General features: G+C 31.3%; 2 protein-coding genes across 2 annotated transcripts; both read left to right on the top strand.

The window, feature by feature from the left end:
- Positions 1-66: 66 nt before the first annotated feature.
- On the top strand, positions 67-9,546 carry LOC120130180 (GATA zinc finger domain-containing protein 14-like). The gene is made up of 18 exons (XM_039147487.1): positions 67-138; positions 245-344; positions 5,948-6,099; positions 6,280-6,423; positions 6,675-6,767; positions 6,815-6,943; positions 7,022-7,222; positions 7,311-7,415; positions 7,679-7,783; positions 7,871-7,975; positions 8,063-8,170; positions 8,258-8,362; positions 8,450-8,554; positions 8,643-8,747; positions 8,835-8,959; positions 9,046-9,163; positions 9,240-9,346; positions 9,453-9,546. The coding sequence occupies exons 1-18, from the start codon at positions 67-69 to the stop codon at positions 9,544-9,546; spliced, it is 2,073 nt and encodes a 690-aa protein (XP_039003418.1).
- A 410-nt stretch (positions 9,547-9,956) lies between these two features.
- LOC120130229 lies at positions 9,957-11,665 on the top strand. The gene is made up of 10 exons (XM_039147509.1): positions 9,957-10,067; positions 10,156-10,257; positions 10,355-10,483; positions 10,576-10,635; positions 10,718-10,796; positions 10,881-10,940; positions 11,021-11,110; positions 11,194-11,309; positions 11,388-11,482; positions 11,588-11,665. Exons 3-9 carry the CDS (start codon positions 10,419-10,421, stop codon positions 11,473-11,475), a joined length of 558 nt encoding a protein of 185 aa, XP_039003440.1. The 5' UTR covers positions 9,957-10,067; positions 10,156-10,257; positions 10,355-10,418; the 3' UTR covers positions 11,476-11,482; positions 11,588-11,665.
- Positions 11,666-16,875: the final 5,210 nt, after the last annotated feature.

The raw sequence follows: 16,875 nt of genomic DNA, 5'->3' as shown, positions 1-16,875 counted from the left end.
AGAGATAGCGAGTGGCCTGGCTAAAGAACAGGGATAAAAGTACCTCTTTCTTCCATGCTAGGTCTAATGGTAGGTGGAAAAAGAACTGGATCAATGGCTTGGAGAACAATGAAGGGCGATGGGTGGATAACTAAGAAGGTATTTTTTACATCGCTACTAGCTATTTTTTTCTCTCTTAAGCTCTTCTCAAGTGGAACCGTCAAGTGCAATCCTCAATGCGATTAGCTGTTGTTTCTATATGAAGGACAATACAAGATTTTTCCAAATGTTCACATTAGAAGAGGTTCTCTCAGCCTTTTGCCAAATTAGCCGCAACAAAGTACCAGGTATCGACGATCTTTCAGGTTCCTTTTATCATATTTTTTGGGATATTGTAGGAATAGATTTTGTTAAGTTATGTCTTGATCTTTTGAATGGTCTGGCTGATTTCTATTCTATTAACAAAATGGTCATTGTTCTCATCCCTAAACTGAAAAACCCTAAATCAATGAAAAACTTTAGACCAATTAACCTTTGTTTGGTTACTCATAAAGTTGTGTCTAAGGTTATCATTAATCGTCTTAAGTGTTTAATGCCTAAATGTATTGTGGTTAACCAGTGTGCTTTTGTCGTGGGTCATCAAATCTCGGGCAACTTATTGGTTTCTCATGAGCATTTTCACTATCTTTGAAGTTCTAAAAATGGTCCAAACAAAGTGACAACCTTTAAACTTTATATGGAGAAAGCTTATGATAGGGTTGAATAGAACTTTCTGTTCTTAATTATGAGGAAAAATGAGGTTTAATGACAATTTTGTTAACTCATAAGGAAATGTGTAAGCATTGTGTCCCTTTAAATTTGAATCAATGGCCGTCTATTAGATGTGTTTACCTCAGAGAGGGGACTCCGCCAAGGAGACACCCTTTCCCCGTATCTCTTTCTCTTCTGTACTCCTTTTTTGAAGCCAATATAGGGGATCAAGCCTTACATGCCTGGGTTGGCCTTTTCAAAGCGAAGGAAGCGCTGAAGGAGGGCTTCTTCTGGACAGTGAGATACGAAGGCAATATCAGAATGCTCCGGAATCCATGGGGGGACGCATACCCTAGGAATTGGATAAGCCCCTGTTTTAACTACGAGGAACAACCCATTAAATGTTCAGAGTTCATGCTCCCAAGAGTGCTAAGATAGGATGAAGAGAATATCAAAAGGGTGTTGACAGGTGAGGATACATGAAGAGTGCTAAGTACTCTCATCGCTCTCTCTCACGAAGACAAGCTAAACTAGAGTCTCCATAGTACAAGCTGCTACTAGGCAAAATCTGGTTACAACTGGCTTCTCCTCTAGAAGGGGCTCTCTCAGGAATAAGGAAGATTTGGAAAATCCTCAAAAAGTTCCCGATTTTACCAAAAATCAAAATTTTTGAATGGATAATGTGTTATAATGTGATACCCATCAGCGAAAAACTTAAGAATGCCTGAATTACCAAAGATCTTTCGATTTTTTTTTTTTTTTTGTGTTATTGTGGAACATTTGGAATCGATGAAACAAGTGGATCCACGAGGGTGAGTTACAAGAGGGTAGAGATGTTGTCATTGCGGCGTGAAATCTCTACTCTGAGTTTTACACTGTAAGGAAAGAGAGTAAGATTGACCCTCCATACCAAGGACACTCTCGAGTTTAGACCCGACCTCTTACTGACACCATTAAGATCAATGTTGATTGGGCGTTCTATGCCACCGAAGCTATTGTTGCGATAAGCATTGTGACAAGAGACAATAACGAGATGGTTGTATGAGGGAAGTGTTGACAGCTTCACCCCCGTTCTCTGTCGAATTGGCAGAGGGTTTCACTTTCACCCAAGGGCTTAAGTTTGCTATTGAAAATGGGTGGCCGAAAGCGGTCATCGAAGTTAACACAATTTCCATTGTCAACAGACTCACTAATAGGCATGAAGACGTTTCAACCATCGAATTGTTGCTCAACAAAGCTCATGAGATTTTGGCTAATCATAGGGAACTCAAAGTTTTCTTCGGTAACAAATAAACCAACAGAGCAACTCACTATCTTGCTCAATGGGCATTGTCGAGACTCAATCCGTACTGGTTTTATTATGACGGGCCTGAATGTATTCGATTTATTGTATAGCATGACGCTATTGGAATTTAATGAATCCTTCATTTTCAAGAAAAAACTTAATTGGATATAAGATATCAAATCAACTATTCGATATCATATTCAAAAAATTGAATTTCATAGAAAATCAATCGAGTAGTTTCAAATATTAAAAATTATTTAATAATGTTTAAAATATTAATTTAATAAAAAATTGCACTTGATTGGTAAAATTCATTTTTCAAAATTCAGGTATTACATTTAACCTTGGATTAGTTTTTATTCCTTTTGAATTAGGATACATTATAGTAGATACCCTAAAATTAGACGTTGTAACATTTATACCTTTGGACTTTCAATTTTGAAATCATACCATTAAACTTTGGTTTTGAATTCAATTATGTCACTGGACCGTTAAATTTTAACGACACGATGACATGAACAAATTTTTATGTCACTGTGATGATATTGACAAAATGAGATCGTTTGAATGTGGTTTTTGATGCCCAAAACGACAACATTTTAGGCATTGAACTTTAGAGTGTATTTATTTTTTCACTAAACATTGAAAATGTTTAATTTTTGGCACAAAACATTTTCGGCCACCATGGCAATCCAATCGTCGTTGGTCGTCTTTCGCAACAACATTGAAATCAAAACATTTATATTTTACTCTTAGGATTATTTTTTCACGAAAACCATTTAAAAATTTGGTGCATTAATACTTTAATTTCCTCTTACGGTCATCCGATTAGACTAGTTTTGAGATATTTTGTTCATTTAATTGAACTAATGCTTCTCAACGTTCGAATTTTGGAAAAAATCATAAAGCCCTTAAAAATTAGAAAACTCTCAAACTCTTAAAATAGTGAATTATTTTATTTAATTTCATTGATTTTGAGTGAATTTTGTGGAAAATCAAACTTAGGAAACGAAAGAGGAGTCTTGTCGCGAAAGACGGTTAGTGATGGGCAAAAAAGTGGACTGTTTAATTTAGGCATCAATAATTGCACCAAAATGATATCGTTATATCCATGTCATCACGATGTTTGGATTTTAATGACCCAATGACATAATTAAAGTTAAAACCAAATTTTAGTGCTATAATTGCATGGATAAATTAAAAGTTCAATAGTTCAAATAATATATCACCTAAAGTTTAGTGGTATATGATATAGTTTAACCTTTTAATTAACACATCTCACTAAAGTTTAGTGTTATCTTGTGTAGTTCATCCTTATATTTACAAAGAGTATAATTATTATCCTAATACTATTTTTTCTGACTTTACTCTATGATGTCTATAGACCCTAAAAATCATCTCTACTAATACTTTTATTTATTTATAAAATTACTATTTTTGAACCTATATAAATAAAAAGTACTTCACATTCTATAAAAAAAAATCAATACTATTCAAAAAAAATTACCCCGTCTTTTTTAATGTCTTTCTATATAGTTTTTTTTCTTCTTATTTCACCGCAAACGGGTGTGATAAAATCCACTTAATATAATTTCGTTGGTGGTTTTGTCTATCGATAAAGCTGTTATTTGGGTAGTTTGAAGTCGCCCACGGTTTTGAATATGTAGTTTAAGATTATTGTTAGAGTTCTGAAAATTAATATAACCGTAGATGGACCCGTCTTATAAAGAATTTGATTTTATGGTAAGTTCTGGTAAGCATTTGCATGAATTGGAAAAATTAATAGTGAGCCAATCAGTGCAAGAACAACGTGGCAAAGCCAGGCAAGAGACTTCAGTTTCAGTTACTTTTCTCTATTTTTTTAATAATAAACTGTCTCTCTTCTAATAATTTCGAACACATCTGTACACACGCATGCGCCATACAATAACTATCTTGCCTTTTAAGGAATCAAATATTTACGTGTGGTAAAACGAATTTTTCACTGTTAGCTCATCAGTATTACCTAGTCAATATATTCGATCATTTATCAGCGCTTAACATGGATAGACATACACATTTAAGTTTGATTTTTTTCATTATTTGTAAAACTTTGATAATTCGATACAATCATTAGAAGTATTTCTACTTAGAAGTAAATTGATTGTTGCTACTTCTAAATGTAGTCATCATTTATTAAGTAAATTTGTACTCTCAATCTTTTAAATTAATTAATTAAAGAGCAAAATATTACTCAGAAATTATAATTTCATATAATTTCATTGTTAAATAAATTACAATTTAGATTTATAAATTGTAATTCACATTAGTTTTAGAATATTTTGAATCCAGATAAATTTACATTAGTTTTTTCCCCCCAAATAATTTACAAGGAGAAAACAACTCATCCGAAGCATTTGACTATTTTCATTATATGAAACTTATAAGAGTAAATTGTATGCTATATGATTTCTTGATATTCTTGAAAAACAAAACAATTTTCAAATTTAGAGTTTCATTATAGTAAATAAAAATGTACACACCAATTCACGGTCAGACAGGTCTTATGTTTCAACGGTTATAATATTTTGTCTATCCAAAATATTTAAAAGTTAAAAGATTATTCGCACGAACCAATATACTTTAGTAGTTAGAGACTTGCTATTATCTCTTGAGGTTTCAAGTTTAAGTATCGCGTATATTATAAGTATGAGTGTTCATTATAAAATGATTGAGAATCTTTGAACAAATACTAACTTTGTATTCACCTCAAATTTATTAAAAAATGTTAAGATTATTCTAACACATGCATGAATTAAGAGACTTTCGTAATTAAAAAGATGATTGTTATCCTTAGAGATTTATTATTTGAATATGTCATCTACATGGATATTTAAGTGTTTATTGTTAAATGATTAAATGTATTTTAAACAAATATTACATTGTAATTATTTTATACCAATAAAAGAATATTTTTACGCGTTTTAAAGTATCTCTAAATCACTGATAAATTTACCATTGTGACACTCGTGTGAGTGAGTGAGTGAGTGTATATTCATGACGGTTTTACCCTATAAATAATCTTCCTATTTTTCATTTCTGGCACACCAAAAAAAGAAAAAATATCGTGGCTCTTAACAATATTCCCCAATTCCTTTTTAGTCTCTTGCGTTGGCTGTCCTTTTCTACTACCTCCTTTACCAACAAAGGAGACCCTCGTCCTACAGGTAAAAAACACTTCTTTTTAAATCTCTAAATCCTAAATCAGTTTAGTTTCAAATCTTAACTTGATTTCACTGCATTTTTCATCTTCACATTTTATAATTTTTCATTTTTATTAAAAAATGGTTTTTTAATATTTTTAACTATTATCCTAAATCCTTGTTTCTGATTTGGTTTTTTTAGAGTTCAGTTCTCCCTCTTGTAGGAAAACAATCAAGCATGATTTAATGTACTACAACTTAAATCCTTGCTTATAGCTGTTTTAATACAAGAAAATTAAATCGTATTATGTCGGAAAATATGTTATATTGTTCAGATCTAAGAACGTGTCACAATTTTGATATTGATGCGATCAATGTCCCCACCTTCAGTTTTGATTCAATGAAGAGATAAAATTTTCTCTCTCTTCTTTGAGAAAAAACTAAAAGAATATAAAAATAATATTTTCTTAGATGTATTAGATTAAATTTTTTATATCCATATCAATATAAAAAAATTCACTATATATCATATTTTGTTTGAAAAAAATGATTATATTTTTCAGATCTAAGAATGGCTTTTTAATTTTTAAAATATTCTTTTTTGTATGAAATTAAAGTTATTTTACAAAAAAAAAGGTTTTTCCGATATATATTTCTCTTTTTTATATAAAAATATTTAGATATTATAATAAAAAATAAAAATAATTAAAAAAGTCCAATTTTTTATATTCAAAGTTTTTTTGGAATGTAGTGGGGACTTGCTCTGAACCAATAATCAAACAGTTTCCGGGCAATATGGTCTTGTTTTCTTTTTCAAGTCAAGACTTGAGATTCTCTGACAAAACTGATTCCTCATTGGTTTCAACAAACTCGAATTATTCCTCCTTTGCTAAGATGACAAATGTAAGAACGTAGCTTCACCAGGGTCCAAGATAAAAATGAAATTTAATATTAAATTGGGTAAGTAATTGAAATATATATTATAATTGAAGTCGTTTAATACGGATTATTTATGGGTTTAGACCATGTTAAGGCCTAATTAATCTGATTTAGATGCTAATTTTGTTTATTTATTTTGAGCAGAACAGTACAATGGAGAGCAGTCCAAATGAAGATGATATGGACTTCCAGTTTTTTTACTTTGATGATGTAGAATTCCTGAACAACGTCAATAATATTATGGCTGATAACAATCATCAAAATGAAACGGCCTCAATTTTCTCAAAGGTAATTAAGAAGTAAATAAGAATATACCTCAAATTCTGTTATAAACTAAAATAGGGATGGATCGCTCTCTTAACATTTAAAATTATTATATATTTTAGATTTTATCTATATATTTTATACTGAAAATTTACTTTCGTCTCTGAAATTCTATTCCTTCTTAAAATTTTAAGAATCCGTCCCCTAATATAAAATCATATGTTCGTTCATGAATTTTAAAGATAATTTTCTTTATTAATGTATTACTTTTTCAGGAGATTAGCTCTGGTGATTATACATTCGGTGAAGCGTCCAATGTTCCCAAAGCACCAGTAAATGATCTCCATTTACATTTGCTTTTCTTCTTGGTTTGTCTATAATGAATGATATGTGTAACATGTATACTATTCAACAGACGGATGGAGATATGGAATTTCGGTCTTCCTTAACAAGAGATGATCAGCCTCAGCTCGATCGAATGAACGCCAGTCCGGACACACTCGGATTTGAAAATGTTAGCCATAACGGCTCAAATCCTTTGCACGTCAGTCATAATTCTCAAAACTTGTTCCGTTACATTGTGTTGTACTACTAAGATGAATTATACCTTTTTTTTCACCAGGCTCAGGTAGATCAGTTGCTATTGTCGCCTGCCCGAACTAATGAATCTATCCTTCAGCAATCGAGCTCCAATCCGAACCAGATATATTCAGGGTTTGAAGGCAATGGTTCCTCATTTGGACGAGGGGATGCATATCAAACTGCATCTCCTCTTTTTAATCCTCTTATAATGGAGAGGACTAATTCATTCCCTTTGGCACTGGTAGCATCCACTTCCATGTCTATCATAATATAAATCATTTACACTCCATTATATAATTCTAAGAAAACTTATCTCTAATCTTAAACAGGCTGAAAAACTCCCAGAAAATAGTGGTCATTCGACTCAACCATTCCAAACGGAGCAAGGGCTTAATTCAATTCAAACAGATCAGTTCAATGATCGCACTGGATCGGTAACCTCCAACTCTTTGTCATTTAGATGTAAACCATTTACACTACATTGTATGATTATCAGTTCATTTATCTCTCATATTGATCAGCTAAACAATCTCCCAAAAAATGGAGGTTATTCAACTCAGTATGGGATTAACTCGATTCATACAAATCATGTCAATGAACCTACTGGATTGCTAATCTCCAACTCTTTACCCATCATATATAACTCATTTACGTTTTATTATATAGTTCTTGTTAATTTATCTCTCATCTTTATCAGACAAAAGAGCTCCCACAAAATAGAGGTTACTCGACTCAACCATTACACTCAGAGCATGGGGTCAACTTAGTTCAAACAAATCAAGTCAATGGTCGAATTGGAATGGTAACCTCTCACTATATGTCGATCAATTATAACTTATTTGCACTAAATTATATAATTTTTAGTTAATTTATCTATTATCTTGAATAGGCGGAAAATCTTTCACAAAATAAAAGTTATACAACTCAACCATTTCACTCAGAGCATGTGATTAACTCGATTCAAACAAACCAAGTCAATGGTGATACTGAACTGGTAACCAATAATTAAATGCCAATGAGTTATAACTTCTTTATATTAGATTATATAATTCTTAATTAATTTATCTATAATGTTGATCAGATGAAAAATCTCTCAAAAAATAGAGATTATACGACGACTCAACCATTTCACTCAGAGCATGTGTTTAGCTCAATTCAAAAAAATCAGGTCAACGGTGATACTGGATTGGTAACCTCTAATTCTATGACAATGAGTTATAAACTATTTAAACTACATTATGTAATCCTTAGTTAATTTAGCTATAATCACGATCAGACGGGAAATATCTCACAAAATAGAGGTTATACGACTCAACCATTTCACTCAGAGCATGTGGTTAACTCGATTCAAATAAACCAGGTCAACGGTGATACTGGATTGGTAACCTCTAATTCTATGCCAATGAGTTATAACCTATTTACAATATATTATATGATTCTTATTTAATTTATCTATAATATTGATCAGATAGAAAATCTCTCACAAAATAGAGGTTATAAGACTCAGCCATTTCACTCGGAGCATGTGGTTAACTCAATTCAAACAAGCCAGGTCAACGGTGATATTGGACCGGTAACCTCTAATTCTATGCCAATGAGTTATAACCTATTAACAACTACATTATATAATCCTTATTTAATTTATATATAATCTTGATCAGACGGAAAATCTCTCACAAAATAAAAATTATACGACTCAGTCATTTCACTCGGAGCATGTGGTTAACTCAGTTCAAACAAACCAGGTCAATGGTGATACTGGACTGGTAACCTCTAATTCTATGTCAATGTGTTATAATCTATTTACACTACATTATATAGTTCTTAGTTAATGTATCTCTCATCTTGAGTAGACGGAAACACTCCCACAAAATGGAAGTTATTCGACTCAACCATTTCAGTCGCAACAAGTTAACTCAATTCAAATAAATCAGGTTAATGATCATATTGGAAGTAGCCTCCAAGCTGAGCTTCAAGGGTATGTTGATTTTTTACCTTAATTATCTATTGAAATATTATTGCGCAACATAACATGTTTCTAACATTTGATATTTGGTCTCAAAGGGTGGAATCATCTAACCTAGGCAAGGTAACAATGTGGGATAATCAGGTTCAACAAAACAATAATTTCAACAACAGTCATCAAGGACTTCCCTACTCAAACTCGTTCACTCAAAACTCAGTGAGTATTAATTATTTACTACGCGACGTCGATATTGGTCTCTCTTTATTAATTGTATTCTTTTTGGACTGAGCAGAACGAGACTGGATATCTAAATGGAGGATCTGAACAAATCAACCAGCAAGCACCAAATGGGGTCTCATATAAAGATAATGACTTTTACAGGCCTCTGGCTCCTCCAGGGTAATGGATTGATCGAACACCAATCGACAATCTTCTTGCTATGATTAAGGAAATTGAAACTGCAGTATTTATGATGTTCTTCATGTTTTGTTTCTTTGGATTTCAGGCAACAATTTGTTCAGTTCCAAGCAACCGGCAATTCTGATCCTCAACGTTACAATTTTGTTTCACTTAGGCCTTCAGCACCTTTAAGGTACTAAAACATTTGAATTAACTATATGCATACATAATATTTAGAAATATTTTTTGATTGAGTTTTCATATTTCGTATACAGTCCCCAGCAGTTGAACAATTCAAGCCCCAATATGCCAAATGCATCTAACTCACTTCTCCAGCAGTTGAACAAGTCAGGCCCCAATATGCCAAATGCGTCTAATTCACTTCTCCAGCAGTTGAACAATTCAGGCCTCAATATGCCAAATGCATCTAATTCACTTCTCCAGCAGTTAAACAATTCAGGCCGCAATATGCCAAATGCATCTAATTCACTTCTCCAGCAGTCTATGTTGACTAAGCATTTCCAGCATATGTATTTCACCTTTCTTCTATCTCTTTTTATTAATCTTGTAATGTGCAAATATGAAACTTTGTTTGCTATTTCTTTTTTTATTTCAGGCCCGGGAATTTCTCCAAAAGAAATGATCAAGTCGCAATCACAACCGGAGCTTTTAATCCACAAACTTACAGGATCAGACTGCCTGAATCTTCCATACCTGCGAGGTACCTTTATAGTCTTTCTTTTTATTATGTCAAGGAAGTTAGCCTAGAAGATAAATGTGGACTGATTCACCTTATTTTCTAAATTTAGGACCCCGATTCGTCTTCCTCCTCCTCAAGTCAATCCGCTCGGTGTATCGGATTTCGAGTATCTTAACTCTCTGCAATCCAAAGCCACCACCACTCTTCCAAGGTACTTACTATCCTATTAACAATTTTTTTCTTTCAATTTTTCAGGGTTTTGCTTTGATATGATTCACAGGCTTATCTATTCGCCCTTTTGTATTCAGTGGGGGATTCATATTGGAAGGTTTAAACGAGCAACGACAACATCAATTGGATCCATTCCATCCAATGAAGAATCGATTTGGTACACATGGTTCCAACTCCATGCTGCAAGAAAGTCTAATGCATTCGGGGTATCCTTTTTTAACCCTATAATTTCTTGCTTTAAGTGTTGTTCAGACGACATACGAAGTAATTTAAACATAATCACTGTCTGTTTGAATAGAAGTTCGTATCGATTGCATGGTCATCAGCAAACAGGCAGTCGATTCTCAATGATGCCTAGGTAAATTGGCAATTCGTTTTACTGTTTTAAAAATGTATGTAAACCTCTTTTTAATCTGATTGAGGTTTAATTTCACTTGCAGGCTTCAACAACAACAGGGATTGCTGAATCAAACTGGGACTTCCTTGTCAACCACTATTTTGAACTCATTACTTCATAAAGTAGAAACCCTTTTATCACCAACAAGATAATGTGAAAACAATAACCTTTTTCCGTTGACTAATGAATGAATTATGTGATTGCAGGAAACTGGTGATGCATCAGCTCCTTATCAAATGGAAACATCACTGAACTGCCGTAGGGAGGTATCATCTCGCCAACTTTTGGATAGGAGTTTTTAATTTGTTTCCTTCAGTTCCGATTTTTGATTTTCTAATTGATTCAGGGACGAAATCCGGGACAACGACGAGGCTCTTCGAGGAGGACATTTGATTCTGGAGCATCATCATCACCATCACCTTTCAAGCGTTTCAGGGTATTGATCTACACAAATGCTCAAATTCATTTCTCCAAGTTTATGAATGAATTCAAGCTAATCCTTTCTTTGATCAATTACAGAGAGACTCGAGTGTGCCAAATGCATCCGGTGCTCAACAAGAGAATAGGAATTTTCTCTCTCCACAAAATGGAATTGTCACTAGTTCTAATAGTAACAGTAGCCTTCTTGGTCCAAGGTTGTTCTACAGATACAATTTCTGAATAATTTTCTCTTCAACCATGAAATCCTTATTAAAAGAATCTTATGATTTCAGGCCAATAAAAAATTCAGTGTATGATCCAATATATGAGGGGATTGGACTGCCAATTGATCCCCATTTGAGGCTCTTCGCCACCATTTAACTATCTGGTAATGTCTCCCATTATATACAAAAATCATACAGTAATATTTATGTAATCCATTGAAATGGTGAATTGTTCTAGAGTTTTGATTGTTTGCCCTAATTTGTTTCAGGAATGAAACGTGGGGTTTGATCAGTGAAGGAATGAGGACTGCTCCAAGTATTTTAGTCGACTATGCGAACAATTTCAGAATTCTAGTTTTAATTTTCTCTGGATGACGTTGTCATGTTATGGGTGGTTTTTATTTTATCAACTGTTGGTGTTTTAATTTCCTTTTATAACTTAATGAAGCAATATCCATTGACTTCAATCTTTGATATGGAGCTTTGCTTTTCATGGCTTAATCTGTTTCTTTTTCTTGGAGACAATTCACATATTCCCATAGTAAATTACACATCCACACCACATACATGATAAATATTGCGACTCAAACTTATTGAACACCTCTAACTGGGTATGAGCATCATACTCGAATCTGATAAGTTTTGATTTGATCCAATTTTAATAGATTGGATTTTTAAAGAAAAATCAGGTTTGAGTGCGGATCGGATTGGGTTTAACTTTGGGTTTAAGGTAAAAAAATACTTGACCAGAAAAAATAATGCAATTATATCCTATATATTTATATATAATCACAATAATGCCATTATCTATGTTTTTTTATTAGATCTATTATCGAATAAAATTAAGAATATATATATATATATTTTTTTTTGTGTCAAGCTGAGTCGGGTGTGGATTTTATCTCAAATGACGAGTTGGATGAAATCACCCTAAACTCGAATCAAATTAAATTTTAAATAAAAATGTATTTTTATCAGATTGGGTCAAATCTACTAGAAACGACTCAACCCAACCCATGCTTACCTCTAACAATTGTTCAAAAGTTGAAACTGAACGTAAAAGATTTTATCATCAATGGATTATTCAAAGTATGTCCTTGAATCTCCACTACAACTTAATTAATCAACAACGATGTTCATTAGGAGGCAACTCAATTACTCAGGAAAAGAATTGCATTTTCATAGTACATGTTATTGTTGATATAACTTTTTCTTATTAACTTAACTTTAGAAAAAATGGTTTTTTTCATACATTAAAGTTTAAGTCAAGGTGGTTTCTTCAGTCTAAGGCTAGGGTATACCTAAGACCCAATTAAGATTTAAATAGGAATTTATAGATTATCCACCGAGAGTGAAAGTGGTAGGATTTTAACTTAACCTTACAAAATCAATTTTCTGAGTCACAACCACTTATTTTTGTATAATTTATTTTTTGAATAAATCAATATGTCTGTGACGTTTAATACTCGGTCATGGTCCAATTCAAATATTAAACATAACATTAATTATTGAAGTAACTCAAAACGAAAACTTAAATTCACGCATCCAATCATGTTTTAGCAATCATCAAACAATATTAGAAATATGCACATTACAAAGTAAAACATAAACAAATTCATCACCCAAAATGTATTTAGGCCATTAAACTAACTATTTTATAAACATAGACAAAATCATTATTTTACACTAATATCTATACAATATTTAATAATCTAGTTTTTGGTATAATTATTGATATACGATCTATTGAACGATTAATCTGGATCGGGTACTATATAGGCAAGGGCGATTCTCTTAACCAAGTTTGCTTCAGTCAAAAAAGTCATAATTAAAACCCTCGATAAGGGATCTAGTGAATTTTATTTTTGAAATAAAGTTATATTTTAAGTGAATTGTACAAAATAAATTTTTTAGGGATTAGATTGAAAATTCTAAATACTTTTATTAATAAATTTGAAACTTAAAATTTTCAGTAAATTTATGAAATTAAATTCATTAAAAGTCTACTGTTGAAAATGTGAAATTATTTGTGTTAAAGTCGATCACTAATTGCATTTTTGAAATTCTGAAACTAAATTGTAAAGAATACAAAATTTATTTGAAACAAAAAACAAAACAAAACTTAAAGGGCATAAATAGCTTTTTCAAAATATTTTCAACATTTTCAGCCCGAGGGCCCGATCCTTTAGTTAGAGGAATCGAATGTTTGCTTTCAGAATGTTCCCAAAAATCAATCGAGTCATTAAGGTTAAAAGGATCGATCCTTTTCAAAAGCAATCAATCTTTTTTCCCTGAAAAATTATATGAAATAGAATGAATAAGTAAAGTTTTGGGTAAACTACATAAATGACCACCCAACTATAGATTTTATCTCGAAATGACCACCATTTTTAAAATTACGTCAATATGACTACTGAATTATTTAATTATGTCCAATATAGCACCCAACATTAGTATTTAACAGAAGTGTTTATGTGACAGTTAAAAAATTGGTATAATTACATATTTGATCCACAATACTTGTACATCCAATCAAATTGGTCTAATTTTAATTTTAACTAATAAATTATCCATCCAATCAGACGATGACACATGTCAATATTAGATTAAATGATAATTTCTTTAATTTTAATTTAATTATTTATCTTCAACCAAATGGTGACATTGTGTCAATATGACTACAAAATTATTTAATTGGGTTCAATATAGCCACCAGACGTTATTATTGAACAGAAGTGCTTATGTGGTAGTTAAAAAATTGGTATAATTATATATTTGAACCTCAATACTTTACATTCAACCAATTTGGTCCTAATTTTAATTTTATTCAATAAAGTATCAATCCAATTAGATGGTTACACATGTCATCATTAGATTAAATGATAATTTCTTTAATTATAATTTAATTATTTATCATCCAACCAGATGGTGACATGTGTCATCATCTGGTTAAAGAAAAACTAAATTGCAAAGAAAGACATAATAAAAATGGTGTTGGGAGATTTGAACTTAAGACCTAAGGAAATCAAGCACATATATATATATATATATATATATATATATATATATATAAGAAGTTAATACCATAAAAAATGCTTACGAAGGGATTTAAACCTAGGCCATGAAAAATATAGAGTACCAAACCACCAAACAAACCATACATTCAGATAATAATTTGGCAGATTTTATATTTAAACTTAAATTGTTTTATAAACTATTAATTTTTTTTAAAATTTATATATTTTTAAAATAAATTTAATATTTTCTTTTTCACATTTATAATTGAATGACTATATATAATCTTAAATTGAGTCTTTTTAATTTAATTAATCATTTTTAAGAAAAATAAAATTTATAGTTTAAGTTATAAAAAATTAATAATTTAAACCACACAATCTATTAAAAAAATAACTTAAATATACATAATTCATACACTTTATTTTTAAATTTTAGTTTAGGTTAAATTCCCTTATATTAATTTTCATTTTCATTTCTAGAATTAACTACTTTATAAAATATATATATTATTATGTAAAACACAACACAAATATGGAGGCTGGTTCAGTGGCTATCCGATTGTGCTTCATTCCTTTAGTCCTAAATTCATATCTGTTCATAATCATTTTTATTTCTTTTTTTTAGCATTAACTACTTTATAAAATATATATATTATTTTTTTATACATAACTCAAATATGGAGGTTAACTCAGTAGTTGTGCGCTAAACTTCATTCCCCAGGGTCCCAAATTCAAATCCCCCATTACCATTTATTATACCTTTCTTTGCAATTTAGTTTTTTTTAATCCGATGGTGAAACGTGTCACAATCGAGTTGGAAGATAAATAAATAAATTAAAATTAAGAAAACTATCATTTAATCTAATGATAACATGTGTCACCGCTAATTGGATAAATAATTTATTAAATAAATTAAAATTAAGACCAAATTGATTGAAAGTACAAGTATTAAGAGTCAATTATGTAATTATACAATTTTTTATCTGCCACATAAGCACTTCCGTTAAATACTAACGTCGGGTGCTATATTGACCAATCATATAGTTTAGTGGTCATATTGACGCAGTTTTGAAAATGGTGGTCATTTCGAGACCAAACCCATAGTTTGGTGGTCATTTATGTAGTTTCCCCTAATTTTTAGGGTAAATTACAATATACCACCAAACTTTTAGCGTTGTATTATTTATACCACTAAACTTCCACTTTTGCCAATTATAGCACTGAACTTTTATTTTCATTTCAATTATACCATTGGGCTATTAAAACGTTAACAACCATATCAAAATGGTGTTGTTTTGGGGAGGTGTATACGTCAATAGCCGTCAACCATGTCGGTAACCGTCAGCCTCGTCATCGTGCCACTAACAATTTAATGGTTTAGTGGTATAATTGAAACAAAAATCAAAGTTTAGTGCTATAGTTGACAAAATTAAAAGTTTAGTGGTATAAACAATACAACACCTAAAGTTCAGTGGAATCTGATAAAGTTTACCCTTTTTTATCTTAAACATGCCATTGATCAATCTCGATGAAAATGAGCATACATGAACATGGTTCAAACATATCATACACATAAAAACAACATAGAATCATGCTTCATAACATCAAAAATCATGTTTGAACAAACCCAATGGATTAAGGTCAAATTACGCATTTCAAATTGCCTTTTGGGAACTCACCTAATCATATTAGTCATTTTATGTCTTTTAACCATTCAACAAAGTGATACAAACTCTTATTTAACTCATGTGACTTGCCCAAATAGATAGATTACCTTATATTCAATATTTGACATATTTAACAAAATTTGTATACTTGAATCATGTTTAAACATCAACATCATCATGCATACATATCAATATTGCAAATAAATCCAATAACACACATGCTAGGTCTAGGTCAACATACTTTCATGTCATGAGCATACCTTAACAAAATGCAACATTGTGCATATTTAATTAACCTTTCATCACACACCTCAAACCACAAAAACCAATAAAAATGTCCAACTAAAAATGTAATTACTTTTAGACATGGCCTTGGATGCACAACTCTCTTGCCCATTTCTCCAACCTCCAAAAGCATAATTTTTCTATAAAACTTTAAAACCAAGAGTTGTCTTATAAAGCTCAACAAATGTTCTAAATGCAACAAGTATAAATCATTTCACATGCTTATTAAAAACATGCTTGATGCATGATATGCTAAAAATGTCACCGCATAAATGTGAAAGCGTACATTGTTGATGCAAGTAAAGTAGACAGTAATGAATTGTTGGATATCGACCCCACAAGGAAACATAGTATTTTGTTTACAATTGCAGTGTAAGAAACTGTAAAATAGAAAGAGATGTGAGATAAGGTGTCGAAGCAATTAGTAGAAAATAAAAGAGAATAAAATGTATGATATGAAATTGAGTATTTGACAGCACACTTTCAATCCAAGAAGGAATGTGAACGATTCTCAATGTATTTGAGCAGTTAAGCACATGCCAATGTTAAAAACTAAACTCCCTTACTTTAAACTAAGACTTACACTAA

Source organism: Hibiscus syriacus, unplaced genomic scaffold, assembly GCF_006381635.1.
Source record: "Hibiscus syriacus cultivar Baekdansim isolate YM2019G1 unplaced genomic scaffold, ASM638163v2 tig00110528_pilon, whole genome shotgun sequence".
Lineage (NCBI taxonomy): Eukaryota > Viridiplantae > Streptophyta > Magnoliopsida > Malvales > Malvaceae > Hibiscus > Hibiscus syriacus.
This window is presented reverse-complemented; position numbering and strand designations above follow the sequence as displayed.

Coding starts and splice junctions, on each gene's coding strand:
- LOC120130180 (XM_039147487.1), top strand. CDS start 67: ATGGTAGGTGGAAAAAGAACTGGATCAATGGCTTGGAGAACAATGAAG. Junction 6,100..6,279: donor CCTTTGCTAAGATGACAAAT/GTAAGAACGTAG, acceptor TATTTTGAGCAG/AACAGTACAATGGAGAGCAG. Junction 8,960..9,045: donor CTCCAAGCTGAGCTTCAAGG/GTATGTTGATTT, acceptor TTGGTCTCAAAG/GGTGGAATCATCTAACCTAG.
- LOC120130229 (XM_039147509.1), top strand. CDS start 10,419: ATGAAGAATCGATTTGGTACACATGGTTCCAACTCCATGCTGCAAGAA. Junction 10,484..10,575: donor GAAAGTCTAATGCATTCGGG/GTATCCTTTTTT, acceptor CTGTTTGAATAG/AAGTTCGTATCGATTGCATG. Junction 10,636..10,717: donor CGATTCTCAATGATGCCTAG/GTAAATTGGCAA, acceptor TTTCACTTGCAG/GCTTCAACAACAACAGGGAT.